The sequence below is a fragment of the Tenrec ecaudatus genome, chromosome 1 (assembly GCF_050624435.1).
Source record: "Tenrec ecaudatus isolate mTenEca1 chromosome 1, mTenEca1.hap1, whole genome shotgun sequence".
NCBI classification, from domain to species: domain Eukaryota; kingdom Metazoa; phylum Chordata; class Mammalia; order Afrosoricida; family Tenrecidae; genus Tenrec; species Tenrec ecaudatus.
In genome coordinates, this window is record NC_134530.1 from 197094394 (window position 1) to 197121660 (window position 27267).

General features: G+C 48.5%; 1 protein-coding gene across 1 annotated transcript in view; it reads left to right on the top strand.

Moving 5' to 3' along the window:
- The window catches only part of LAMC1 (laminin subunit gamma 1), a 139289-nt gene that overhangs the window by 82347 nt on the left and 29675 nt on the right, over positions 1-27267 (top strand). Inside the window, exons 2-13 of the mRNA XM_075528191.1 lie at positions 9407-9711; positions 14860-14990; positions 17513-17679; positions 19701-19889; positions 21256-21373; positions 21723-21821; positions 21918-22054; positions 22446-22568; positions 22678-22867; positions 23174-23286; positions 25898-26119; positions 26239-26427. Coding sequence (XP_075384306.1) covers positions 9407-9711; positions 14860-14990; positions 17513-17679; positions 19701-19889; positions 21256-21373; positions 21723-21821; positions 21918-22054; positions 22446-22568; positions 22678-22867; positions 23174-23286; positions 25898-26119; positions 26239-26427 — 1983 coding nt within the window. The remainder of the gene's footprint in view (positions 1-9406; positions 9712-14859; positions 14991-17512; positions 17680-19700; positions 19890-21255; positions 21374-21722; positions 21822-21917; positions 22055-22445; positions 22569-22677; positions 22868-23173; positions 23287-25897; positions 26120-26238; positions 26428-27267) is intronic.

A 27267-nucleotide genomic window follows, 5' to 3' on the forward strand; every position in this document is an offset into this window, starting at 1 on the left:
AAGGAAGCGGCAGATACTCCTCAGATGGTCACTGGCAGCTCCGGGACCTACTGCACGCAAACCTACCAGACTAGGATGTAGAACATACTTTTCTTTCCTTTTTAAAAAAAAATCATTTTATTGGGGGCTCTCACAGCTCTTAATAACCATCCATACATCAGTGTATCAAGCACATTTGTACATGTGTTGCCACCATCATTTTGAAAAGATTTTCTTTCTACTTGAGCCCTTGGTATCAGCTCTTCTTTTTTATCAGCTCCTCTCCCCTCGTGAACCCTTGATAAATTATATGTTTTTATTATTTTCATATCTTACACCGTCCTCTGTCTCCCTTCACCAATGTTTCTCTTGTTTGTACTCCCTCAAGTGGGGAGGTTGGTTTAATATGTGGGTCATTGTGGGCCATTCCCCCTGTCTCCCCCTTCCTCTGCCACGTTCCCCTTCCCCTCATGGTGTCGTGACTCCCATTATTGGTCCCGAGGGCTTTATCTGTCCTGGATTCCCTGTGTTTCCAGATCTTATCTGTACCAATGTATACGCTCTGGTCTAGCCAGATTTGTAAGGTGGAACTGGGGTCATGATGGGGGAGGGGGGAAGCATTAAAGAACTAGAGGAATGTTGTGTGTTTTGTCGGTGCTATACTGCACCCTGGCTGGCTCGTGCCTTCCTTGAGAACATTATTTTTGTATATTATGTATGTTTTACCAGTTGACCTAGATGTCCCCCCAAGGCTATGGTCCTTAGCCTTTCAAGTTCAGTGGTTCAGTCACAATGTCTTGTGTCGTTTCTATGGCTGTGCTCTATTACATATATGAGTATTATGTGTAGCATTTACAAATGTGTATGTAGAACTATCCCCTGCCACACATATACATATAGGAACTGTACACCCATATGCTCCCCAGCACTTACGTAGCTTGCACATGTGTGTGTATCTACTGACATGATTGTATCTGCTCATCTATTATTGTTGCCGGATTGAATCCATTGTAGCACAGACTGTAGTTTCTCGTTTTCTTGAATACTTCTCATTGTCTTCTTGTGCCATGGTCACCAGTGTGCGGGCTGCCCCCAAATTGTGTGTTTCTTCTCTCTTTACGGTAGTTAGCGCTTGTGGCCTAATTAGTGATTCTACCCTCCTCCTTCCTCCTATCCCTGCCTTTAAAGATTGTTTCTTTCCAGGTACAAACCTACTCTTGGCTTTTTATAGTAGTGGTATCATACAACATTTGTCCTTTTGTGTTTGATGCATTTCACTCGACAGAATGCCCTCCAAGGTTCATTCATGTTGTAGATCTTTTGCGGCTTCGTCATTCTTTGTGCTGGAGTAGTATTCCATGGCATGAGGTTACCACGGCTGGTTTATCTGTTCGTCGGTTGATGAGCATTTAGGTGGTTTGTATCATTTTGCTGCAATGGATGAGGTTGTGATGAACGGGGGTGTTTACATGTCAATTTGTGCCACAGCTCTTGTTTCTCTAGGATAAATACCTAGGAGTGGGATTGTCCAAATTATATGGTATTTCTATTTCTAGCTTTTTAAGGACGTGCCGTATGATTTTCCATAATGGCTGTCCTAATTGTCAGCCACCAGCAGTCTATAAGGGTTCCAAACTCCTCCCATCGCCAGCATTTCTTGTCCACTCTTGGTTTGGGCTGTTTTTCGATCAGTGCCATTATTGTTGGAGTGAGATGGTGCCTTAGCATGATTTAGATGTGCATCTAATAACTAATGCCCATGAGCATCTCGCATGCACTTGTTAGAGCTTCTGGAATGTCGTCTTTGCCCAAGTGTCTGCATATCCTTTGACCGTTTTAAAATTGGATTGCCTTTTTCTTGTTGAAGCGTTTCAGTGTTCTGTCCATTTAGAGTTTAGATCATTTATCACCCTTGTCAGATATGTTGTTGGCCCAAATTTTATTCTTTTTACTCCTTTGACGAAGTCTATTTTGAAAAACTTTTCGTGTGAATTGGGTGAAGGTTCACAGAACAAGTCAGTTTTCCATTGAGCAGTTCGTACACATTTGTTTCATGTCATGGATTGCAATCCCCACAATGGAGCATCCCTTATTTACTTCTTCTGTGTGTCTTGTCACTATTCCTCCTCCTCTCCTAACCTTCTGAACTTTGTCCTTGGCAAATCCTGCACTTTTTTTATTATTCTAAGTATTGCGTACCTCCCTAATGTCATTATTCCCATGTCTCTTGTTTGTCTGGAAACTGAGCCAGGGGAGTGAGATCAGTTTTTTAGACCTGAATGTTGACCAAGAACGGCACTCATGGGTTCCACACGTCTCTCTCTGACCAGTAAGCCTGGGTCTTTTATTTTTTAATGATTTTTTAGTTTAAGGCTACATTTTTCTCTCACTCTGTGCAGGATCTTCCAGCGCAATCCCGTACCAAGCAGTTAGTAGGGGTATCCAAGCATCTTCTGATGCTTCTGGTCTCAAAGTTGTGGAGGCTGATGTTCACATGGTTCATTTGTCCATTTGGATGGATTGTTTATTAGGAATTAAAGAAGACTGGGGTGCCCTTTAATTTAAAGGGCATTCTGGAAAAATAAAATATTCAAGTATTCTGAATAGTTTAAAAAATTTTCTGAATAGTTTTTTAAGGGGAAATAATCACTTAAATTCATGGAGCAAATGTTGAATGATTCTTCAGTCTCTCTGTGACTCTGTGTGGGAAGAGCTTATTAGAGCTAGTCCTATTCTTTATTTATACTATATGGTTAGATATTAGAACCTCCATTTAATCAGATTAATATTTTCTCACTATACTTTTAACAATTCCTCATCCTTCTATGGATGAAAGCCAAATTATAGCCAATTCCCAAGAGCATATGAATGTTACCAAAGGTGGGGGGGGGTCTTCCATAAAATTATGTCTCTTTCCTTTCTATGTCTGAAAAATGATACATTTTAAGAATATGAGTTTTACTTGTGCAGCTTCTATTTTATTGCTGTTTAATGCCTTCATTTTATCCCCTCAGCATTTTAGTTAACTTGTTTCCTTTCTTTATGCTACTCCTGTAAATTCGACATATCACTCAATTCCCTGAAGCGGTAATTCTGTTTTCTCTTCTGCAGAGTGGATTTCTCTTGGGTTTCCTGCCACAGCTTGGAATGAGTGGGAGTAAACGTTGGCCTCATTCTTAGAGCTCAGCTCAAGGATGTCAGGCATGTTTGTGACCTACTAGCCTGAATTAAATGTGGTATTGAAGTCTTAAAAGAATGAGCTTTGGGTTAATAAGGGAATGAATGCCCCAGTTCTTGGTTTGGAATTTCATTTGGGAATATTTTGTCTTTTTCCATAAAGATTTTGGATGAGATGGCAAAGAGGCAAAAATCAGGTTTAGTTTTTCTATGGCAAGTGTCTGTCATGTCCAACCAGTAAATTTTGCTATTTGAAATAGACCCCCAGCACGTTTGATATTTTTCTCCTATTCATTTACAGATTCCCCTTTCCATCCTCAGTGTGCCTGTATTGTGATCTTGTGTAGAATTACTACGTTGACGTAATCAGGCCGGGCCTTCTGCTTGCTGGAGATTCCTGGGAGCCTGCTGCACCAGATCACTGCCGTCATCTTGTTCAGTAGTAGCACCAAGTGATGGCTAAGAGGGCAAGAGGAGAGACTAGAACTCTCTTCTCTGGCTTGAACTTTAGGTTTGATACTTTAGAGGCCATCTAGTTTCCCTAACAGAGTGTAAGACTGTCTTCTCCCTAGTCACACCAGTCTAGTTTCAAAACTTTTTTGTGTTCTCCTTACTTTTGTGAAATTCAATCCAAACTCAACTGCCAACCTATGGCAGCCCTCTAGGACAGAGTAGGCCTGCCCCTGTGCGTTTTCCAGGCTATAGCTCTTTACGGGAATGGAAAGCCTCATCTTTTCCCCATGGAGCAGCTGGTGGTTTTGAACTGCTGTTCTCTTTGGCATTTAGTCAATGGACAAAGAAAGTGGTCACGAAAAGGGAGTACTGAAACATAAAAATATGGAACGGGATGATACATTAAAATAACAAAAACTATTTCTTAGATGAGGGTTAAGTAAAGAAACTAGCCGCTCCACTGGTCATTGTTGTTAGTGCCGGTGGTTGTCTCTGACTCCTGGTGACCTGTATGAAGAGCATAGCCCAGCCTGGCCAGCGCTGTCTTCATAGGAACCCTGTTGGTGTAGTGGCTATTCGTCATGGGCTGTTAACCACATGGTGTAGTGGCTATTCGTCATGGGCGAAGGTTTGAGACCGCCAACTGCTCCAGGGGAGAAAGATGGGACTTTTTACTCCCGAGAAGAGTTACTGCCTCTGAAACTCTGAGGGGGCAGTTCTGTCCTATAAGGTAGTCAGACTTCCTTCAGGGGCACTTCTCGGTGTGCCAGCCGGCCCTCTGCACCACCCAGCGACTCCTGCTTTCTCAGGCAATGCTCACGGCCACTGAGTCCGTTCCTATGCATCGCGACCCTATAGGACAGGGTAGAATTGCCACCAGGCGTGTCTGAGACTGGAACTCTACAGGAATAGAAGCGTCACCTTTCTCCCATAGAACGGCTAGTGGTTTCAGCCCAACTGGTAACCAACTACACCACTGGGGCAATTAGGATAGAATGTGCCAGCAGTTGGGACAACCCCCTTGGGCCCAGGTCGGCCCAGTATGGGTTGATACTTTCAGATCACCCATGTGTGTTGTCTCCGGGATCCCACATTCAGCACTCATTTGGCGCTGGGTCATCGTGATTGCTGAGCTGTGTTTGTGCATTCTGTCTGCTGAGGCGGAATAAATAACAGCTGGTGCGCAGCTGTACATGCTGTCCTGGGAACCTGCGCCCTAGCCAGGAGTTATGCTAACAGAATTGAAATCGTTTTCAAATAGTTGCTGTCTGTGACTCCTGTTTATGGTAACTGTTTGGAGAATCCTCTCCCGTATCCTAAACATCCACCGTCTCTAATTGACTTTATGTGCTACGACTTCATGAACGTGTTCTTTCCGGGAGACCCAGTCTGGCTTCGCTCGGGGAGTCCGGTCCGACTCTAGAACAATAGTGAATCCATGACTCCCGACTTGACACTTGAGAATGAGCGACTTCTCTTCTCCTCACTCAGGGCACGGAAGGGCATTTTGAAATTTTGTTAGAAATCTGTATCACCATTGTCATTCGGGACTCCACTGTAAGGGGCTTGTTTCGAAAGCGCCTGGTGGAATTCTGCTGAGCCCCACACAACAGAGAAGCATTCATGTTCCCCAGCCGATCCAGTTCTAAAACAGGAAGGATTTCTCCGACGCAGAGAGATTGGAAATACTTCCCCATGTAGGAGGCTTCGGCAGCATTCCTTGGCCTGACCCCCAGTGAACAAAGGCTGGGTTCTCATTGTTCAGGCCGCCCCTTCCCCTCACCCATTCCCTCAGCCAGCAGGAACTAACTGTGAGGTTTGGTGCAGGAAGTATTAGTTAATTTTGTGATTTTCATTCTAAACATCTGCACACGAGCTTTTCTCTCTCAATTTCTCTCTCCCTTTTTTGTTTATGGAAGGAATGTGGCAGCAGGGAAGGGAAGGGAAGAGACAGAAGATTCAGAAGCTAAATATTTTCCAGAGGCTGTGCGCCTCCACGGTTCGTCTTTATGTGCATGCCGTGGAAAATGTTCTGCTTGTACTCTTGCGGAAATATATTCCAGGGTTGTACTTACTTCCCTTAGTTGTTTGGCGTAACTGCTTTACCTTAAAAATACAGGTGTTTTTTTTGTTCTTTTTAACCAGGTGCTGTTCACCGGACTCTGACTCATAGTGACCCCGTAAGTGTCAGAGTAGAAGCGGGTTCCATTGAATTTTCAGTGGCTAATTTTTTGGAAGTAGCTTGCCCAGCCTTTTCGCAGAGGTGTCTAGGTGTTTTTGAACCGATGCCCTTTTGGTTAGAAAGTAAGCAGGTTAACCATTGGCACCTCCAGGGACTCCTGTTTGATTATTTTAAGAATCATTTTATTGGGGAATCATATAACTCTTATCACAATCCATACATACATACTTTGTGTCAAGCACATTTGTACATTTGTTGCCCTCATCATTCTCAAAACATTTGCTTTCTCCCTGAGCCCTTGATATCAGCTCCTCATTTTTCCCCTCCCTCCTCACTCCCCCCTCCCTCATGAACCCTTGATAATTTATAAATTATTATTTTGTCATATCTTTCCCTGTCCCATGTCTTCAGCCTACTCCCACCAGCTCCCTACTCGACATTCCTCTTGGGTGACCCCCCTCTGAACTAGTGTATCCGAAATTGAACGCCTCATCCCCTGCCCTTGCTTCCATGTCTGCATGTGCGCCTCTGTAGCAGTGAACGGGACTCTCCATTGGCTGCTTAAACTAGACAGCTGGCTGTTACTCTTATTTCTTCTACCTCACAGAAGAAGAAAAAGAAGCTTTGGTCATGAGGCTATGCCAATAGGCCTTATGTCAATGGCTCACCGCACATTAACTGTCAACTTAGAGTGCTATCTGTCTTCTAAATCTCTCTCAAATCCATTCATTTCCTATTTTATCTTACATAGTTCACTGTCCTCTCTCCTGGATGACTGCCCTGTCTTTGAAACTGATCTCCCTACCTTGGCGGCTTCCTCGCCAACCAAGTCTCTACATCGGCCAGACAGAGCTTCCTACACGTCAGCCCTGACTGTATTTCCTGGCGTGGGCCCTCCTGTGCGTGCTCAGTTTCTGCTGCTTGTGCCTGACGCCCGGCAGGCTCTGCTGCTTCTTGACCTTACGTCCAGCTTCTTCAGGTCTGGCCACGCCTCGGGACTGGTTCACGCAGCGCCCACCGCTTCATCCTCTGAGCTTTCAGACGTGCCGTTCATCTGCCTGCCCGACCACTCCCCATTTGCTTAGCTAGTTCCTCTGCATTATTCTCATCTTGGGTTTAGACACTACTTCCTCTAGGAGTCTTTTCTTGGTCTCATAAATTTAGACTTAGTGACCTTCATACACGCTCCCCAAATAATATGCATTTCCCGTTGTCGCAGACATCTTCATGTGGGATTGCAATTATACCACATGGCTTTGTGTTTGATTTTGTGTGTGTGTGTGTGAGTGTGCGCGGTTGACATTTCAAACAAACTGTGGCCATTGCATCAGTTTTGACAGGTGTGACCCATGTGCATCAGAGCAGAACTGGCCCTGCCAGGATTCCAGTGGGTGGTGGTCCAGAAGCAGGTCATCAGACATTTCTCCCCAGATGCCTCTGGGTTAACTCGAACCTTGAACCTTTCAGTTGGTCCTGAGCATGTTAATTATTTTCCCCACTCAAGGATTCTGTTTTGGATATAGGGGGCAGTCATGCACACCTCTATTCTAAGATGTGAGAGGGAGACTTAAGAAATAAAGCGGTCTTACAAAAGGGTCTGGGGAGATGAGCTAGTCAGGATGCGATGTAGCAGTGAAGAAACATACAAATTCCCTCTAGTTCCTAAATGCTTCCTCCTCCCCCACTATCATGATCCCAATTCTACCTTACAAATCTGGCTAGACCAGAGGATGTACACTGGTACAGATAGCAACTGGAAACACAGGGAATCCAGGGCGGATGATTACCTTCAGGACCAGTGGTGTGAGCAGCGATACTGGGAGGATGGAGGGAGGGTGGGTCGGAAAGAGGGACCCCATTACAAGGATCTACATGTGACCCCTCCCTGGGGGAGAGACAACAGAAAAGTGGGTGAAGGGAGACGTCGGACAGGGCAAGATATGACTAAATAATTTCTAAATTATCAAGGGTTCATGAGGGAGGGGGGAGCAGAGAGGGAGGGGAAAAATAAGGACCTGATGACAGGGTCTTAAGTGGAGAGCAAATGTTTTGAGAATGATGAGGGCAATGAATGTACAGCTGTGCTTTACACAATTGATGTATGTATGGATTGTGATAAGAGCTGTATGAGCCCCTTATAAAATTATTTTTAAAAAGTTGTATGAGTCCCTAATAAAACAATAAAAATGAAAAATTAAATGTGAAAGCACAAAATATAAAGAAAATATTACACAGAAATAAAATTTTGCTGAACATAACTCAGAAAAGAAATAAAGGATCACAAATGGAAGACTGTTGCCTGGACACATAGCTTGGATGGGTTTTCTTTTCTAGCCAAGGAACTTGAGGAGGGGCTGAGCATAACCACTGTGTCAGCCCAGGCCCCATTGTTTGTTTGAAAGGGATTCCAGGCAGCACTTCTCAGAAGACAGGTGTTCCGGGGTGTTATAGGGGCGGGGGGTTAGGATGGGTCTTCCTGTGGGGTGGATCCACCTGGGACGAGGACTGTATGCTCTGGGAGCGCAAGGACCCTTTCTGTCTAATACATCCAGGTTCCCCGGAGGGTTGAGTAGAGTCCCGCTCAAAAGTACTCACTGAGCACACTAGTCTTCCCCGCGGCAAAGAATAGATGGACGCAATCTGTGAATGAATGGAGATTAAAAACAGCCGCACAGTGCCTCCTATCCTCACCTGAAGACTCCCTGGCTGACAACCCAGCTCGCCTAGCCTGGAGACCAGGGAACTGTCTGACCCAGTGACCGTGGGATGCCAGCCCTTGGCTCCTCCCTGTCCTGTACCCCCACCCCTCTTATACGTCTCAGATTCTCTCTTTTGTATCCAAGTAGACAAATCCTCCTTAAGCCTCCTTTCTCCTTTTCCTCGTTTCCCACCTCTTTGTTCAGCCACTAGAGGAACTTTTCCGTCCTCTCTTCCCGTTCTGCTCCTCGCCCAGTCTTCCAGCCACTCTTCTCCTCCTCAGGTTTCTTCCTTTCTTCAGCTGGTGGACAGGCAGAAGCATCGTGCTAACGACGTCTGCCCGCACCCAGAAGTTAAGGTTACAGCCAGTAAGAATGCGACCTCAGACGTCTGCAGAGTGCACAGGAGACCCATGTGGAAAGGCTGTTTTCCCTTTCTCACTTGAAAGCAGTCACTGTTTTATTAAGAGACCAGATTACAAAAGTAATCATGGCAGACACCTTGTTCATCCTTCCTAATCAGCCTGTTGATCTGGTCTGTTAGTTATATCTGTTAAGTGAGCCATCAGAACACTAGCAGTGAAAATAAATGTGCCTTTTCTCCGCAGCTTCAATTTCCTTTCAGTGGGGCAGTAAGATCTGCAGCCATTTTTCAGGATAAAAGAATGTCATAGGGGGTGCTCTGGTGAGTCGGCGTGTGCATCCAGCTGTGCCACGGGCCATTTTTGTGGGAAGAGGTGCTGTTGCCAGTTTCAGAAGAGCCCCTGGACCACAGTCTCTGGGCTGGCACTGCCCCAGTGAAAGACACAGGACGCTTGTACCTGCTTTCTTTGTCCAGATCACGAACCGAGCAGGTGATGTGGGGATTTCTTTTGCTTCGTACATTTGACTTAGGGGCTTTGATATGCTTATCCCTCAGGAAAGGCGTTTGACATCACCTACGTGCGTCTCAAGTTCTACACCAGCCGCCCGGAGAGCTTTGCCATTTACAAGCGCACACGGGAAGACGGGCCCTGGGTCCCCTACCAGTACTACAGCGGCTCCTGCGAGAACACCTACCTGAAGGCAAACCGTGGCTTCATCCGGACGGGAGAGGATGAGCAGCAGGCCTTGTGCACCGACGAATTCAGTGACATCTCTCCTCTCACGGGGGGAAACGTGGCCTTTTCAACCCTAGAAGGAAGACCCAGCGCCTACAACTTTGACAATAGCCCTGTGCTGCAGGTAGGACTTTGGACGGTTACTTCTGCCAACAAAGTGTGGGAGGGTTGGGTGCCTTGTGATCCCACTGCTGAGGTAAGGGGTAGCCGAAGAAACTACTCCTGGAGGAAACACCCACACCCAAACCAAACCAGTGGTGTTCAGTGGGCTCTGACCCCCAGCGCCGTGTGTGTCCCAGGAGGCCTGTGCTCCTGGGGCGAGGCTGCCAGGCCTGCCTTCCCAGGTGGACTTGACGCTCCCGCCTCACAAGGGCCAGCAGCCGAGTGCCAAGTTCAGGGAGGAACGAGCGCTGGGTTTCCCCTGCTCCCTTAGTTTCCCCTGCTCTCCATGAGGGAAGGGAAGCAGTTTGCTCCCTATGGCTCAGTTGATGTTTGTTCTTAGGTCCTTAGGTGCTAGAAGATGCAAGTGGATACACGACTTTTTCTTTTTAAAAATTAAAGACTGAGCAATTTTAAATGCAGTCTCTGTGTATGAGGTGGAAACATTTTGCTTCTGATCCGTTCAAGGAGTCTTGTGAACTAGTCTACCCAATTTTTGTACATGTATATATACACACACATATATATACATATATATACTTTTTTACTTAAGTATACACACATGTTCATATACATATACACAGACACACATATGTATCTTTGTGTGTGTGTGAAATCAAAGCTGTCCATTCCAACTTGACCCCATACAGCATGGTAGATATTCCCTGTGGGTTTCTGAGATTGCAACTCTCTTTTTATTTTTGTTGCAAAAGGTAGTCTTAGTGTTTCCATTTGGTCTGCGGCTTGGGAGAGGGGCAGATTCAGGGGAAGGGGCTAAGGCCTGCAGGGGCAGGCAGAGGGCCCTCACAGGTGGGGCCTGTAACTCTTCCTGGGAGCTGAAAGTCTCGTGTTTCTCCTGTGGAGTGGCTGGTTGTTTCGAACTGATGACCTTGAGGTTTTCCGCCCAACGCGTAACCCGCTACGTCACCAGGGCTCAATGAGTGAGGGAAAGAAGGAGGAGGGAAAGATCGTGAGAATAGTATCAGAAGGGGAGACAACTGAAACAAGATTGTTAATTTTCCCTCATTGTTGTGTGAGGCAGTCTTTATTGGGTTTGTCTGATACTGTTTCCAATCATGAAAGTTCCTGTATCCCCTGACAGGATGGTGTGTACCTATGAAAGGAAAGAATGTACCTATGACTGTGCCTAAGTACTGCGACGGCAAGGTCTCCCTGCTTTCTAGTGATGGTGCCGTCCCCCGTGACTTGTGTACGCATATCCTTGTCTTCTTTACCATTGTGTGGGATCTTCCTGTACTGCCCAGATGCTTGTCAACGTCTCTTGTGTCAGGCCATTTCAGTATGAGAAGACAGGTGAGCCTCATGCCGTACTCGGCACTTTACCTCAGAGCTGGCCACTGTCACTTGGCTGAAGTTCACATCTAACTGGGAGCAGTGTGGATCCGTTGAAGTAAAACATACACAGTATGAAAGGCTGGGTGATTTCTGAGGCGGCCGTGCCCAGTTTTTCTGGATCTTGTTCGTCTGTGCACCTTCTCCTTTCTTTCTGGAACTTCTGTTCAAGGACTCTTGATTCGGATTGGATTGCATGGTTTGGGACAGTGGCAAGAGATGCTAATACATGTCTTCGTGGGTCCACTCCCCTTCCATTATATTCACCAGAAGGTGGAGGTGACCTCAGGCCCGTGGAAGTTGATGATGTGTACCTTTGCAAATTTCTTGTGAAGATGTGCTCACAATAACTGGAAGAGGCAGTCGCTGCTTCTGGTGGATGAAGAAGCAGAAGACTGAGTGCTAGGGGAGGGGCGATCCACTGGCAAACCTTTCCCTGCCTCCCTTCTTCCTATAGCAAATGGCTGCCTCATACTGCCCTGAAGAGGAGCCTTGTGTGGAGTTGGTGGGAAAAAGGTGATAGAGAATTCTGGTTTTGGTTTCCTGGCACCTTTGCTAACTGCGGGTCTTGTCCATCTGTCTTGAAAAGTGTCCCCAGCTGTGGAGTTCTGATATGTGATGCTCTTTTTGCCCTAGGAACTCATGAGACTTACATGTGGCAAACATGACATGAGCGTCTGCACAGATTGGGGCAGTTGGGAGCATCATGTGACATCACTGTTTATATGTTCTGGATAGCAGAACCCTGGCCCTGCTCCGCCTGCCTAAGAGGTGTAGGTGACTTGTAGTCAGAATTGACACACTGAAGTCCCTCTTTCCGAATTACTCCCTGCTCCTCCTTCCAGAAGTCTGAACCTCGAGATGGTAAAGGTGACACCCCGCCCCCCCCCGCCCTGATTGCACTGGCATGAGCATTACTAATCGTAGGATCATTTATACTAATGATTACCATTTATCATAGCCCTTGCTATGATATTCTAATGATAACTTGCCCCAAATCACAGAGGTCTAAATGGCAGAGTTTGGATTCAAAACGTAGCAAGTCTAGCTCCAGAGATGGCTCTTTTTAAAGGTGCCATTCGGTGAAAAACTTGCTTAGGTTTGGGCCTGAGAAGCTTCGGAAGCTTGAAGACGATACAAGAAGCATTAGACCCCGAGGTAGGTTTTGCTGTGCACATCACAGCCGAGTAAAAGATTCCTAACATTGAGGCCGTGAGTGGGTGTTGTTATTAGAGTTCCAAGTTTGGATACGGTGAAATCATCTCGCTTCTCCTTTCTAATTATACGCGAGGGCTTCATAGAGATTAGCTTTTATGAGTGCTCTACGTGTCGGAGAGGAGAGGCTGTTTTTCTGCAGACCAGGTGTTTGGCAAGGTTTGAGGCAGTGGTTCTTAATCAGAGCCATGCAGCCCAGACGCATGTGGGGCCTCCTGGAAACAGACGCTCGGGCCTCTGCTCTTGCTTGTCAGACCCTGCCCGTGAGGCCGCTGTGTAATCAGCAGAAGACTGGGTGTGGAAGTGGACCTTTGGGCACGCACAGTCGTTGCTTCATAACCCCCGCTGTGATGTCTTCTGTTATACCTCTCTGGGGTCTGCTATCCGTTGCAATGGTTACATAGACCTCACAGACAGAGTTCATGGTCAAAGGGATTTACAAGTTCACAAGTCGTGATGCCAGTGAGAAATGATGAGAGTTGACTGCTTTATTAGGACAGGTTACAAAGTTCTTTCACCTTCGAAAATAAATGCCCAAAGGGACATGCCATTCCGCCCGGAGCCTCAACCTGAAGGCATTCTGCTCAAGCTCCGTGGGTCCGCAAGCCCAGATTCCTGAAGGAAGAGCCTGAAGCACCCCACTCCACTGGGCCTCAGCCCAAAGGCACTGAACTCCACGTTCGTGGGTCCGCAAGCCCTCTTCTCCCAACTTTGTGCCCAAAGCCCCCCACCCCCACCCCATGAGCTAGCCCTCCTGCACAGAACACTCAGCTTTTCTTGCCCCATGGGGTAGGAAGCCCACCACTCTGTTCCATGCTCTGGCTCCTGCGTCTGCTTCCACTCCTATGCTGTTACGGCTGCTTTCTGGATCCAGGAGTTTCCCAGGGGAGGGATCTGAGGTCCAGAGGACTTGGTCCACTCCTGGCTCTTGCTGGTAGTGAGAGCCCTCCCTCTGCTTCTCAGAGGGCTCATTGTCCACGACAGGAGGCCCCTCCAGGGAATCGCGTTCACAGTCACTCACAGGCAAATCCTATCAGTATCTTCGTCCACCTTCTTATCAGACCCACGTAAGAAAAGGCGGCATGAGAGACTTTGGCTGGATGAGCACAGTAAAGACTTCCCTGCCCCGTGCGCGCACCCCCCTGGAACTTACTGTGTATTACTTCGCGTGAGTCGGTGTCAGCCTGGGCGCTCAGCTGGGTGTGTCCTGTACTGTGCTCTGTGCGCTCTCTCATCCTGGAGGAGGCTGTCCCAGGCTTCCCATGTGGGACGACTTCCCCTGGAGGGCCAGTCCCACTGCACATGCATGAACCTAGCCTGCGTGTGCCGTGACAGTGTCCCTTTGACTAAAGCAAGCCACATGACCAGGCCCAACCTCTGCCAGGAAGAGGAGGACCTAGGCTGTGCACTGTCAGGCATAATGAACAGGGTGGTTACTAGAAGAGTCGACCACATGTGTAAACCATCGGGTTCGTCCTTCACATTCCTGCACGCGTTGCCTCCACAAGGTGCTATTTAAGCCCCGACAGGATGCAGCAGAGAGGGATAGGTGGCAATGCCTGCCCACATGGCTCTTACATTCTGCCGGTGAGGTGGGTAGAAGCAGACAATTGAGACCAGGTAGATAGGAGAGGGCTTCCAAAACCTCAGGGGAAAATGGGATTTGAAGATCCTGGCATTTCCCTTGTTTTCATAAGAAAAACAAGGATGAGAAAGATAAGTAAGAAAAGCCAGGTGCCACTGCAGTTAAGGAGATCCCACCTCATGGCATGCCAGGTGCGTCAGCCTAGGGCCGCTCTGTCGGGCTTTCCAGGTGCGTGAGCTTTTGGAACTAGAATGGGAGGCCTTCCTTCTGAGGCGCCACGGGGCGAGCTTTTGAACCTCCAAGCATCCGTGCCACCCAGGAACTCCTCAACAAGGGAAGCGGGAGAGAAGTAGGCACTGGGGAGCGCTGGCCAGGGAAGGCCTCCCTGGGGACGGAACAAGCTAAGCACTGGCTCCTCTGGTCGGTTCCTCACAGTCAAGGTGCGGATCTGTTCCTGTGCACTTGGGTAGCATCACACCCGACCCAGCTCCGGTTCTCAGCAGCGGACAGGGTCTGAGGGCAGGTACAGAATCAGGGAGGAGACAGTCAGCGTAGTGGGTGAAAGTGTGGAGCTCCCTGCGCACTGAGCCTGGCGTCTGACTGGATGTGGGGTGTGCAGACAGGGCAGACAGAGGGACAGGTGCATTGAGTCTAATGCTCTATGGGTGTTTAACGATACATCTTCCCTTAAGCCTCTCAAGTGCCTTGTGAAGCTATTAGCATTGCTTTTGTGTCTCAGGACTGTTTAACACAACCAAAAGCAAGAAGGAGCCATCCAGGAGGAGGGGAACATTAGGGAAGGAAGGAAGGCGAGGAGGTGTCCCAGTGGATTTCGTGCTAGAAGTGGGCGTTAGACGGCGGATCCGTGAACTGTACGGAACATTTCCGTCGCCTCTGAGGTTCATCCTGAGGCCCCCCTGTGCCTCTGGTTTATGGCTGGATCTGTTGTTTCTCTGACAGGAATGGGTAACCGCCACTGACATCAGAGTCATGCTCAGCCGCCTCAACACGTTTGGAGATGAAGTGTTCAATGACCCCAAAGTTCTCAAGTCCTATTACTATGCGATCTCCGATTTCGCTGTGGGCGGCAGGTGAGTAAGCAGTTAAATCAGCTTGCAAGCGGCTAACTGGAGCTTTGATTTATAGTCAAATGAATATGGCAATTTATTTATAGCCAGTATAATTAATATTGTTGGACATTGTCTGTACCGGCGTGGAGGGTGGGGGGATGGCGCACACACATCTTGGGTGGAATATTGCGTATCCGCAAGAGGCAGCAGCTCGGGGATCTTTTTCTTGTCAGACTGCTCATTATCCTGCGATTGGGTTTTCCATCCTTTGTATCAAATCAGCAGACTCACTGAATTTAGTGGCCATTTAAGTGCAAGTACTGAGATAGGCTCGGTGAGGCCACCAGGGGAAGTGTAAGACTGCCATACGAAGAAGGCTCTGACCTTCTCACCACTGCCACTGAAGGATTGTGACTGATGGCTCGCCACCCCGAGTGTGTCAGAATTGGGCTCCATGGGGTTTTCAGGGCCTCGTTTCTCAGAAGTTGAAGCCCATGCCTTTCTTCCAAGGTGCCCCAGGTGGATTTGAACTTTCAACCTTGGTGAAGCTGAGTATGTTAACTGCACTATTCGTGCACTGACCCAACTTTAGAAGATGGACGATTTTCCCAAATGAATCATGCAGATGATGTACAAATAGGTGAAAATTCAAACACCAGTGCAGTGCATGTGTTTTAAAATAAGATCAAGCAGCAATGAAACAGATGCTATAGTTCAGAGAATGATGTAGAATCACCTCGAGAAGCAGGCGGATTCTGGGCTAGGTTTTGAAGAATGGGCAGGACTTGTTTAGGAGGGATGGCATCTAGGTTTGGGGCAGGGTGGACATCTCATCCACCTGCCTTAAGAAAAATCTTTTAGGTAGTTTAGGGACCAGAGACCCAAGGCAGTAGTTTAGGGACCAGAGCCTGAAGACAGTAGGCGAGAACTGTGGACTTTATCTTTATTGTATTGGGCAGCCAGTTCTCAAGAGCAAACAATTATATTTGTATGCTGTGGGCCTCCATGTGGGATGGGGTGCCGTGAAAGCGAGTGAACTATGATTCAGGAGAGCTCGGGCAAGGCCTTGGGAGTGGGTAGAATGTGGTGGACATGAGAGCGTGGGAAGAGCGAGTTTGGCAAGCTGTTGGATAACTGGAACCATCCCTGTGGAGTAGGCTGTGAAAAATGCCTCCTATTTCACACAGCTGTGGTGGAGGAGAGCAGGGCTGGCAACTGCCCCATGGCCTCAGATTCTTAAATTCTCTTGATAACCCCAACCAGTGTGCTAAGATGACGGAGGGCAGAGTGGACGTGGTCAACAGTGGAGAGGAGATAACACAAGGGAGCTTCAGAAAGCTGGGAAAATCCCATGGTCTTTTCATCCCATTTCCCCACCAGCTTTCGGAAGCCTTCCTGTCCTTGTGTCCCAAGGTCTAATCTGAGCATCAGACCACGAACGCTTTGACGCCCGGGCGAGGGACAGTAGAGTAGAGGTATTTTGTGCAGGAAGAATGATCAGGACTTGTGTTTAAGATAAGATGATGACCAGAAGAATGGTGGATTCGTTAATGAAGTAAATTAACAGAGTAAATTAAATTAACGAATTTGGGGAGAGATGCAGTGAGTAGTTTTAGATAGGTAGCATTTAGCTGATGGGAACAGCAAGGTCTGTGGGAAAGACAAGGATAGGCGCTTGAGGGAAAGCTCAGAGGTGAAGGTCCAAGTCTGGTCCTCCTCCTGCCATCCTGAACGTGTGTTAGAAATGGCGGCAAGAATGCTGACGTAGTGGAACTGGTGGCTGCCGTCAAGGAAACAGACGCAGGGAATGTTGCTAAGCCCCAGTGCACGTAGTTCTTGTGCTGTTTGCATGCCTGCTTGGTCACGATTGTACCATCATAGCTAGGGAACCCTTTAAGGACTGCTAGCGCCTTCCACCTGCGGGAATAGCTTTCCGACTACCAGAGAGCCATAGGACGACGGGAATCTAATCTGTTCTGCAGATTGGGTTTTAAAGTTCACTGATTAAAAATCATTGTGGAAGATGACTGCAGGCATATCTACCAACTTCGTATGTGCCTGCACTTTATCCTGGGTACATAGAAGAAAGAACTCCTAGGGCCTTTCAATATTTCTACAGAATTCGCAGTGTCACCATCACTGTGTGACAGGTAGGCCCAGACCAGTGAAGTTCCATGGGTAAGTGACAAGGCAGGGTTGCCAGGCAGCCAGGTTCTTATTCCGGGTGCCCGTTGAAACAGAAGGGACCCTACAGCCATCCTCAGAACTTTTTAGGGACTCCCCTCTTGTATCTTGGCTACATAGCCTGGTAAGGAAAGCTCCTTTGGAAGGTAGGGGTAGTTTTTTTTTTTGTTTTGTTTTAATCTTCTACGTCCAACTCAAATAGCCATGACTAAACCTTGTTCATTTCACACTTTGGAAAGGTGAACCTCGGCAGCATTCTTGGGTTAGCTTTTAGTTCTGTGTCCAGAGATTTGGGCATCCATTGCTGGGCCTTCGCAGCAGCAGTTCCAGTCCTCGGGAGTGATCTCCTCTCTCCCCAGGTGTAAGTGCAACGGCCATGCGAGCGAGTGTGGGAAGAATGAGCTGGGCAAGCTGGTGTGCCATTGCAAACACAACACCCACGGAGTCGACTGTGAGAAGTGCCTTCCCTTCTTCAACGACCGCCCGTGGAGGAGAGCGACTGCCGAGAGCGCCAGCGAATGCCTGCGTGAGTGCCTCCCCGGGCTCCTGGTTCTCTGGAGAGCTTCCAGGGGTGGAAGGAGGTCGGGCTGCGTCCTTGGAAGGGTGCCTGGGTGCTGCTGCTATCATTTGAGAGATTCTCGCAGGCAGTAAGCCCCCCACACACGGCCAGGGGAAGTCACAGCTGGAGGCAGTTGCTGTAAATAGCGCGGCTTGGGCTTCTGTCATGAACACGCACGCCACAGTGGAGCCAGCATCTTCTGCGTGCAGAGCTCTGCTTCCATCGAGGTGCCAGGCCAGTGTGGCCTGCCCTCACGGCTGCTGGTCATGTCCCTTACAATGCTGTCTTCCTATCAGCGTGCCCTTACTCAAGCTGCCAAGGCCGTTGATTAACATGCTGTCAGACATGACGATAGTTTCAGACGCAGACTGTCATTAGAAACATTATCTCTCAAAGTTATTTTTTCCCCTTTATCACATTAAGGAATGCCGGGGAGAATTTTCCCACTCCACCCACATAGGGTTGGTGGCCTGTGGAAAAGGAGGCGTGGCGGGGAGGATGGGGGATGGACTAGATGTTAGTGTTTCTAGAAGTTGTCATGAAAGAGAAACTCATCCCTTCAGAGTGGCTTGGCTTAAGGGGTTCTGGTCGCACGTTGGCCAAGGGACTGACTACTAGCCAAAAGGTTGGTCTTCGGTGGCTTGAACTGAGCAGACCCTTCCTGGGAGCAACATGCTGTCTGTTTCTGTAGAGGTGATGGCCTGGGTACCGCTGTGAGGTCACTGTCTGCCGGGTGGGTTTGCAGTGAGTCAGAATCCACTCACAGAGAGAAAGGAGATTTGTTTTTGCATCGAATGGCTTGTTTTATCCTAACTGATGGAGGAAAACCTCTCAGGAGGAAGGAACCCTAAAAGCCTGTCACTGACTATCCTTTTAGTACCTGAGGAGGAGGGAGCCATAGTATCTGCTTGAGCTGCGAGTTGGAGTATCGTAGGCCTGTAAAATTGTCCTGCTCCGTTTTCTGAGAACCCCAGACCATTCTGATGACCTGACTGCATTGACGGGGGATAAACTAGGAAGGCAGAAGGAAGAGAGATAGCTAATGAGTAAGGGAACTATAAAAGTTTTTAACAAAACTCTCATTTGGGTGCCAGGGGACTCAAGTGTCCACGTCAGTTTCCCTGCATTGTACCGTGCAAGGACGGCATCAAAAGCAAGAGAGGAACAAACAGCAAAAGATAAAAGACAGGCATTCAACCAAGTTTCAAGAAACTTACCTCCTCCTGCTCTGTCTGGGACCCTACATTTAACAAAACCATATAACGTGATAGTTTCTAAGCGATACTCGTTTTGTGCTCAAGATGCTGTGTGTACTTTGGGCCGACTCGGGAGTTCTGAGAAAGTGGTCTGATGGGAAAAATAAAGACCCTCTGATGGCTCTTAAACCACGGTTGTGCTGGGAGGGAAGGTGATTACATAACACATGCCCCCTCACCCCCCCGTGGGAATGAATGTCTCCCCGGTTGGAGGTAGACCCTCGTTTCCCGTAGTGTTGAAAATGCGGATTTTAATTCACTTGTCTGAGCTTGCTCCAGTCTGGATTTGCATACCACCTGGCACCCTGAACGTTAGTGTCTTAGTTTATTTGATCCCTGGGACCTGCAAAGTGAAGGCAGATTGCAGTCTGCCTGGAAAGTGGCACCTTATCCTTGGAACTGATGTTAGAATGAAGGATAAAGACTTGGGGAAATTGAAATTTGACGTCGCTTTCACTTGTCTGTGGACCAGTACCCGGAGGCGGCTTCCATACGATGCACCGGCCTTCTTTGTGTGCTGTGCGGAGAGCTGTTTTCATCAGGGGGCCTGGTGGTGTCATCTTCTGTTGACTACTGCCTTCGTTACGAAGGATCTGTTAGTGACCATGCTTACTCCACCACCACCTTCCTGTCACGGAGATGTGGGAAGCGATGGTTTGTTTTCCTTTGAATTTTCCGAGACACTATTCTTCAAAGCTCAGGCATCTGACTGGGTATTTTTTTGGCTGGCAGCCTGCAACTGCAATGGCCGCTCCCAGGAATGCTACTTTGACCCTGAACTGTACCGTTCCACGGGCCACGGCGGCCACTGTACCAACTGCCGGGACAACACGGACGGCGCCAACTGTGAGAGGTGCCGGGAGAATTTCTTCCGCCTGGGGAACAAGGAGGCCTGCTCTCCTTGCCACTGCAGTCCCGTCGGTAAGTGAAGCGGGCCAGCTTCCGCCGGGCGGGTTGGAAAAACCAAGTCAGATTTCTGGGTAACCTTAGAAACATAGTTGCACAGGTAAGGATATGGCAGTGTGTACATTATTTTAATGTGTCAGTGATTCAAGGTCTATCTGTAGCCCCACCTCGACTCGTCAACCAATTTGAACTTTAATTTGATTTTCTGGAGTGTGGATATGTAAGTGTGGGGTGGGCCCGAACGTCTAATTTTGTAAATAATTAGCAGTGGGATCAGCGAGACCATTTGAACTTTGCCTGCCCGAGGCCAGCTGCTTAGGGAATGTCTCCTCGGTAATGATTTTGTTGAGTCTAATCTCCTGAGAGGGCTGGTTGTTCCCAGGGCACTGGTGTGCACCCCGTCCGTTCTACTGTTGCAGGAGTTGGCCGATTTTAAAATTCTAGATGTGGGCCCTAAGGAGCCTGTGCCTTGCCAGCAGACACAGGGCCGCTCTGCAGCTTGTCACCGGGCACTGGGTGATTTATAAAGTGCCCTGATGGCACCCGGGAGTTAAGTGGCTGACTGATAAACTAGACTGGCAGTTCAAACCCACCCAGTGCCTTTGTGGGGGGAAGACCTGGCAGTCTGCTTCCATGAAGATGACAACCGAGAAAACCTGGTGGAGCAATTCCGCTCCATCACTTGTCCATAGACGTCGGAATCCACTCAGCAGCCCCTCCCAGTAGGGTGATGCGTCCTGATTGTTCAACATGTGTCAGTCAGTCAGTCAGGCAGTCAGTCTTGGGTATGTGTTTGGAACGTAAATGCCCTGACTTCAGTGGGTGGTTTTTGGAGAGTCCTGACTGAGCACTTGGTGTTTGACCTCCAGCTGGGTTGTCTAGAGAAGCTAAGTAGAGACCCTTATGCGCATATCAGAAAGACCTTTCTATCAGGGAGGCACCCCTCCCCAGTTCAGCTCAAGCCCATGGACCGGATGCCACTCAGCCCTGTTCAGGCTCACCTAACCGAAGGCCAGTGAAGCCAGAAAGGTGAATCGGGGGAGTTACCTGGTTCCAAGGTCAGTGGGTTGGCAACTACCTCTGGAGGCAGACGCAGAGTTTCAGTGTGGAAGAAGGTGAAGGGGCAGAGCGAGGGAGAGGCATTCTCATTGCCACCAGGCTGTGATTGACTGGACTCCACCCCTGCACTCTCACAAGATGCAAGTTGGCATAAAATCTCGCTGCCAGATTTCCTACCTGAGGAACTGCGTATTGGTTTTCAGGCATCGTTTGGAGTTGCCACTGGGTTTTTGTTCTTCTTTTGACACGTTGCTTTCCTGCCTCTCCGGTTCCACTTGCGGTTGACAGTGACACTCATCGTAACAGCATCTTCCCATTTCAGGCTCTCTCAGCACTCAGTGTGACGGCCATGGAAGGTGCAGCTGTAAGCCAGGGGTGATGGGGGACAAGTGTGACCGGTGCCAGCCCGGGTTCCATTCTCTCACCGAGGCAGGATGCAGGTAGGGTGCTCCACAACCACAGGAGGGCACAGAATCTGAAGGCGATCAGCTCAAAATGCCTGGTCTGATAACTTACCTGCATCGGGGTGAATGTTTCTCCCTCAGGCGTGTCCGCAAAAATTCAAGGCTCCTAGCTGTCATGATGAGCCGCTGGGCGGGGGGTGTAGTTTCTACAGAGAGCTTTTCTAAAAATGAGTTTGGGATTCATTTTGTTGTGGATCCTTTTAAAAAAATCTAGTATGTAAAATTGAAGGTTGACTTAGGAGTGCATTTTATTTCCTCCCTCCTGTTTCCCCACTGTTTTGTCCTATCCTGTTTCTCCTGCCCTCACCCCGTTGTCCATCCACAGGCCGTGCTCTTGTGACCCTTCTGGCAGCAGAGGTGAATGCAACGTCGAAACTGGAAGATGTGTCTGCAAAGACAATGTGGAAGGCTTCAACTGTGAGAGGTAGCTCGCGCTTTCTCTAGCGCCAGTGTGTTTTCTTTGTTGTTAGTTTTGAGTGAAAATAGCAACACGAATGGGCCACATCTCCGTCTCTTGCAGATGCAAACCTGGATTTTTCAACCTGGAACCCGCTAACCCGAAGGGTTGCACACCCTGCTTCTGCTTCGGGCATTCTTCTGTGTGCACCAGTGCCGTGGGCTACAGTGCTCACACGATCACTTCCACCTTTCAGCTTGGTAATCAGACTTGGGGTTTTCAACCGAGAACTATGGGATTCAGTTTGAAACGTTAAAAAACAAAAACGACAAAGAACTTTTTAAGTAACTCTTTGAGGGTTTTTTTTTTTGTAATGATGATGAGGATGACCATGCTTAATATTATTCATTGCTTCTGATTTTCCTGGTTTGGCCTTTTCACTGAATGGAAACAAGCAGGATTTATCCTAGTGAGTAAGATGTGATGCAAAATGTAACTTGAAGGCGTACTTGTAGGCTCCATTTAGCCAAAGGTTCATTGGTGAACTTCTGTAGACAAGGTATCACCCTCGACACTGGGGTGGCTGTGGAGGAGCTGAAGTCAGGCTGCTGGCAGTGTGGCAGCACCCGTGTTTTCCTTCTGTGCTTCTAGATGAGGATGGCTGGCGTGTGGAGCAGAGGGACGGCTCCGAAGCATCGCTTGAGTGGTCCTTGGAGAGGGGAGATATTTCCGTCATCTCTGATAGCTACTTTCCTCGGTACTTCATTGCTCCTGGTAAGTAAGGCTACATGGTAGCCCGGCTTGATGTGATTTTTTATATGGTTTGGTTTGGTTCTAAAAGCCCACTCTCACCTTCTTGCACACCGCTGTGTCTGTATTCCAGCAAAGTTCTTGGGCAAGCAGATGCTGAGTTACGGCCAGAACCTCTCCTTCTCCTTCCGTGTGGACAGGCGCGACACTCGCCTCTCCGCAGAAGACCTGGTGCTCGAGGGGGCCGGCCTCCGCGTGTCTGTGCCCCTGATTGCGCAGGGCAACGCCTACCCGAGTGAGACCACTGGGAAGTACGTCTTCAGGTAAGAGGCTTCCTTCCTAAAATCTGACTCGTCCAATACTGTGAAGGTGCTGTCTCTGTCCAAGCCTATCTGGCCCAGAGGTACATGTTAAAGAAGTCATGGCTTATCCAGGCGATTCGGTGAAAGGCAGCCTGCCTTGGTTACTTTACCTTTTCAAATTGCATCATCAGACCCCCCAGACTCCTTCCTGACATGGTTAGATGCTGAGAGCATTGCACTGTTGGTAGCAGACGTGAGTGAGGGAGGCTGGCTCAGCACCCCCAAAGACCCTTTCCGAGGTTAACGTGGCCTCTTCTTTCCTTCCAGGCTCCACGAAGCCACAGATTACCCTTGGAGACCTACTCTTACTCCTTTTGAATTTCAGAAACTCCTCAACAACTTGACCTCTATCAAGATCCGTGGGACATACAGTGAGAGAAGTAAGTTGTGAAATCGTTCGGGAGGATTACAGAAGAAGGTCTCTAGGTGGAAGGCTGGCTAACATTTGATCTCTACATCCGTTCTGAGGCACCCTCCTTGAGAAGAGGTGCAAGTGATTATGTGTAAAATTAATGCTGTTGGGGGGGGGGACCCTAATACCTGGAGAAATGTTGCTAAGTTCAGTGAATTACATTTTGGGAACTTTTTGTGTAAATTAGATAAAGGTTTACAGCAGTGGTTCTCAACCTTCCTAATGCCGCGACCCTTTAATACAGTTCCTCATGTTATGGTAACCCCCCCAAACCATAAAATGATTTTCGTTGCTACTTCATCACTGTAATTTTGCTCCTGTTATGAATCGGTGACCCCCGTGAAAGGGTCATTCGACCCCCAAAGGAGTCGCGACCCACAGGTTAAGAACCACTGGTTGACAGAGTAGGTCATCAGTTCCACGTCCCACAATTCAGAGCATCTTGTTTCCACTCTCTCATTGTCATCCCCTCCATGGGCCACCACTTAGCCCACTTCCTCCCTGGGTCTCTTGTTTCCGTCCCTCCTTTCTGAGCCTGGTGAACTCGACCCCTGATCATGAATAATTATTGATTATTCTTGATCTAGGTGAGTTCAGTTTCAGACCTAAAAGGTAGCAGAAAGCCTTGGGCTTTGGGGAGCCCGCCTATCTCTATCAAACCAGTAAACCTGGTCTCTGCTGACTGTGAGTCTTGCGCCCCCTTTTCCTCCCCCTCTATCCAGGACCTGCTCAGGGGATCTCGTTCGGAGCAGTAGGGAGTGGTCGCCACGTGCATTTCGCTCTTCTAGTCTCATGGTGATGGAGACTGGTGTTTGACAGTCCATGCAGGCTGTGGACTGTTTCCACACGTCTTTCCATTTTCATCAGTCATCTTTCTTCCAGACTGGGAGGCAAGGGGAGGGGGTGGTGGTGGTCAGAATCAGTACCTTAGGGGGCTGTTCACGAGCTTTCAAGACCCCGGTCAGTAGTCACTGAAATGTGATGTAGAACATGGTCTTGGTGAACTGTGTTATGCCAAGAAAATAGTTTGGTTTTTTTTTTTTAATACTTAATACGCCTGCTGAGGTTACACGGCACCTCCATTGAGTCTTCTAAAAAGCCTCAGGAATAATTCTGGTTCAACTTGCTTCACATTCATTTCTTGTTTCCTAGCAATGAATTTCTTAAAGCCCTATCAGCTGCTGGCTAAATTATGACAAATTATAAATTATTGATTGGAGACTTGTTATAATTTTAGTTGAACAGGCTATTTTAATTAGGCTTTTCGGGTTTCTTTGTCTTTTCCCGCACAATAATTTTGAAAGTGGCATCTTTTTCTTTAGAAAGGTACAGTGACTGGCGGGGGGAGGGGGTGGGGGCGAGTCAGATGGGTGGTCTCATCGGCTGGAGTGGGTTTCGATGCCCGTGTGAATAGCTGGATGAAAATGTCTTGTAAGTCGTTGGAAATGTGGCTGTGGAGTCTGGCAACCAGTTAGGACTGCAGACCTGGAATCAAGCTTGTTGCTGTAAGGACAGTCATTTTGATCCTTGGGTGTGTGACCAGTAAGAGAAAAGAAAAGAAATCGCATCCTGGAAATGTAGCTATTGAAGAGCCACGCCCTGAGACTTGAGAGAAAAATTAATTTAAAGGAAGTGAAACAGCCGGTTTAGAAACATCATTACTACTTGACTTTGAATTGGGTAATTAAGGAGTGATTAGTGATAGTTGTTTTTGCTTTAATGTTAGAAACACAAATTAGATTGTGGTACTTTGAGAAATAATTTAAAGGTAGAGGAAACAAAGGCTTTTTCCTCCTGCTTGTAAGCAAAGGAAAAGATATGGACTATAATTTGAGAGTAGAAACCAAATTAAAATGAGTATTTTTAGCATGGGAAACTTAAGACTGTTTCCCAGGACATGGAGGCATCTTTCATGATTGTACTGGACAGAAAAGCACAAACCATCCAAAGTCAACTAAGTGTAAGGCAAGAACAGAGGAGCTGACCCTCAGCCTTAGGTTTATGTAATTAAATTTCCTAATGAGTTATATAAACAAGTGCTATTTCATAACATGCGGAAATACACTTTAACCTTAAAACTGCAGGAGACTGGAGTGGAACGGTTGACTTAAATCATGATGCTATAAAGGTGTGCCAGGTGCCCTCCCTACTCTCATACCCTTGACCTCAGTATCCGATTTCATGGCAAAAGAACACCATCACTGTTCAATGGCTGTAGGCTGAAGCTCCCGCCCCCCCTCCCCCCACCCCTGCTGTCTCTCACTATATCTCTCCTTGCTCAAACCGCGTGTCCGGTACCTTTCACTGTCACTGGTGATTGGCAGCCCTGCAGAGGCTGCTCATCCCGCTGTGTGGATGTGTGTGCTGAAGAAACACTGATTGTGCTGCGCGCCCCCTTCGGATACTTGGCGCCTGGTACCACCCGCTTCCTCACTTGCTTTTTCAAAGGGCGAGTGAAATTACTGGCCGCTTTTCCCGGCTGTTTTGGATCTGATTTCCCCTGGAGCTTCCCGGACTTGCAGTGACTTTGTGGAAAACAGAAGTCATGTCGGCCCCTCTCTTTTCCACACCCTACACAGGTGCCGGCTACTTGGATGACGTCACCATGCCGAGCGCCCGTCCTGGGCCGGGGGTCCCTGCCACATGGGTGGAGTCCTGCACCTGCCCTGTGGGTTATGGAGGTCAGTTCTGTGAACTGTGCCTCCCAGGCTTCAGACGAGAAACGCCGAGCCTTGGGCCCTACAGTCCCTGTGTGCTCTGCACCTGCAACGGACACAGCGAGACCTGCGACCCCGAGTCAGGTGAGGCGATGGTGTGCGGCAGCTGCTGGGTCTCGATGCCCTTCAGCAGATGGGAAGGGGTGGCAATTGCCGTACTTACTCGTGTTCCTCCCTGTTCTCCCCCCCTGCCCTCCAAATAGGCATTTGTAACTGCCAAGACCACACTGCCGGCCCCCAGTGCGAAAAGTGTAGCGATGGGTACTATGGAGATTCCACGGTGGGCACCGCCTCTGATTGCCAGCCCTGCCCCTGCCCCGGGGGCTCAAGTTGTGCTGTCGTCCCCAAGACAAAGGAGGTGGTGTGCACCAACTGTCCTACAGGCACCACGGGTACGTCGGCTCCCATCGCCAGCTTCCAGTGTTCGCTCCCATTAAAGGGCCCGGGAACAGTGGTTCTCTTTGTTGGTCTTCACTTTTCATTGGGAACCGGGTGAAGGTTCACAGAGTGGATCATCAGTTTTTAATTCAACTGTTCACGTGCATTCTCTTTCATCTCATCCGTTGTCATACCCCCATATAACATCACCCATCCTACTTCCTCCCTCTGTTCCTTACCTCTGCTTTATCCTGGGTCTGTATCCTGAGCTGTCGTATAAAACTTTCATTGTCGGGGGAGGGGGTGCTGAGATTACTGCCCCCTCCCCCCAAGGGAGTAATAGGCCAAAATCAGTTTGGGAACATATGCCCTCACCAATCAGTATTGAGAATTTTGCCTTCACATTCAAGTCCGTTGACTCCGTGCTGCTCCTTTGCTCTGTCAGCGGATTGGGCTGTGGGCGCGTCCCTGCCCTCTCCCCTTAGCTCTGCTAGAAGCAGGCTTGCATTGGGGTCCTGACATTCTCTTGATTCTGTAATAGTCGACGCTGCCCACCAGGAGCTAGCCCATGCCTTTTTGAACCCACTCACCGTGTCCTATGGAAAAGTCCCCCAGGTATCTATCAATGGTGGCACGTCATCATTTTCAGCATGGTCACCAAAGACAATGCGTTGTAGATGAATGAGGCTGGTCTCAAGGCTGCAGACCTTAATAAGCCTTGGGGTTGACCCACTGCCAGTACCCTTTTATACGTTATTTCGGTTGATCCTCAGAAGTGACTAAGTGACGTAGGTGGGTAGTAAGCCCTGGTGGTGCGATGGTGAAACACTCAGCTGCTCACTGAAAGGTCAGCA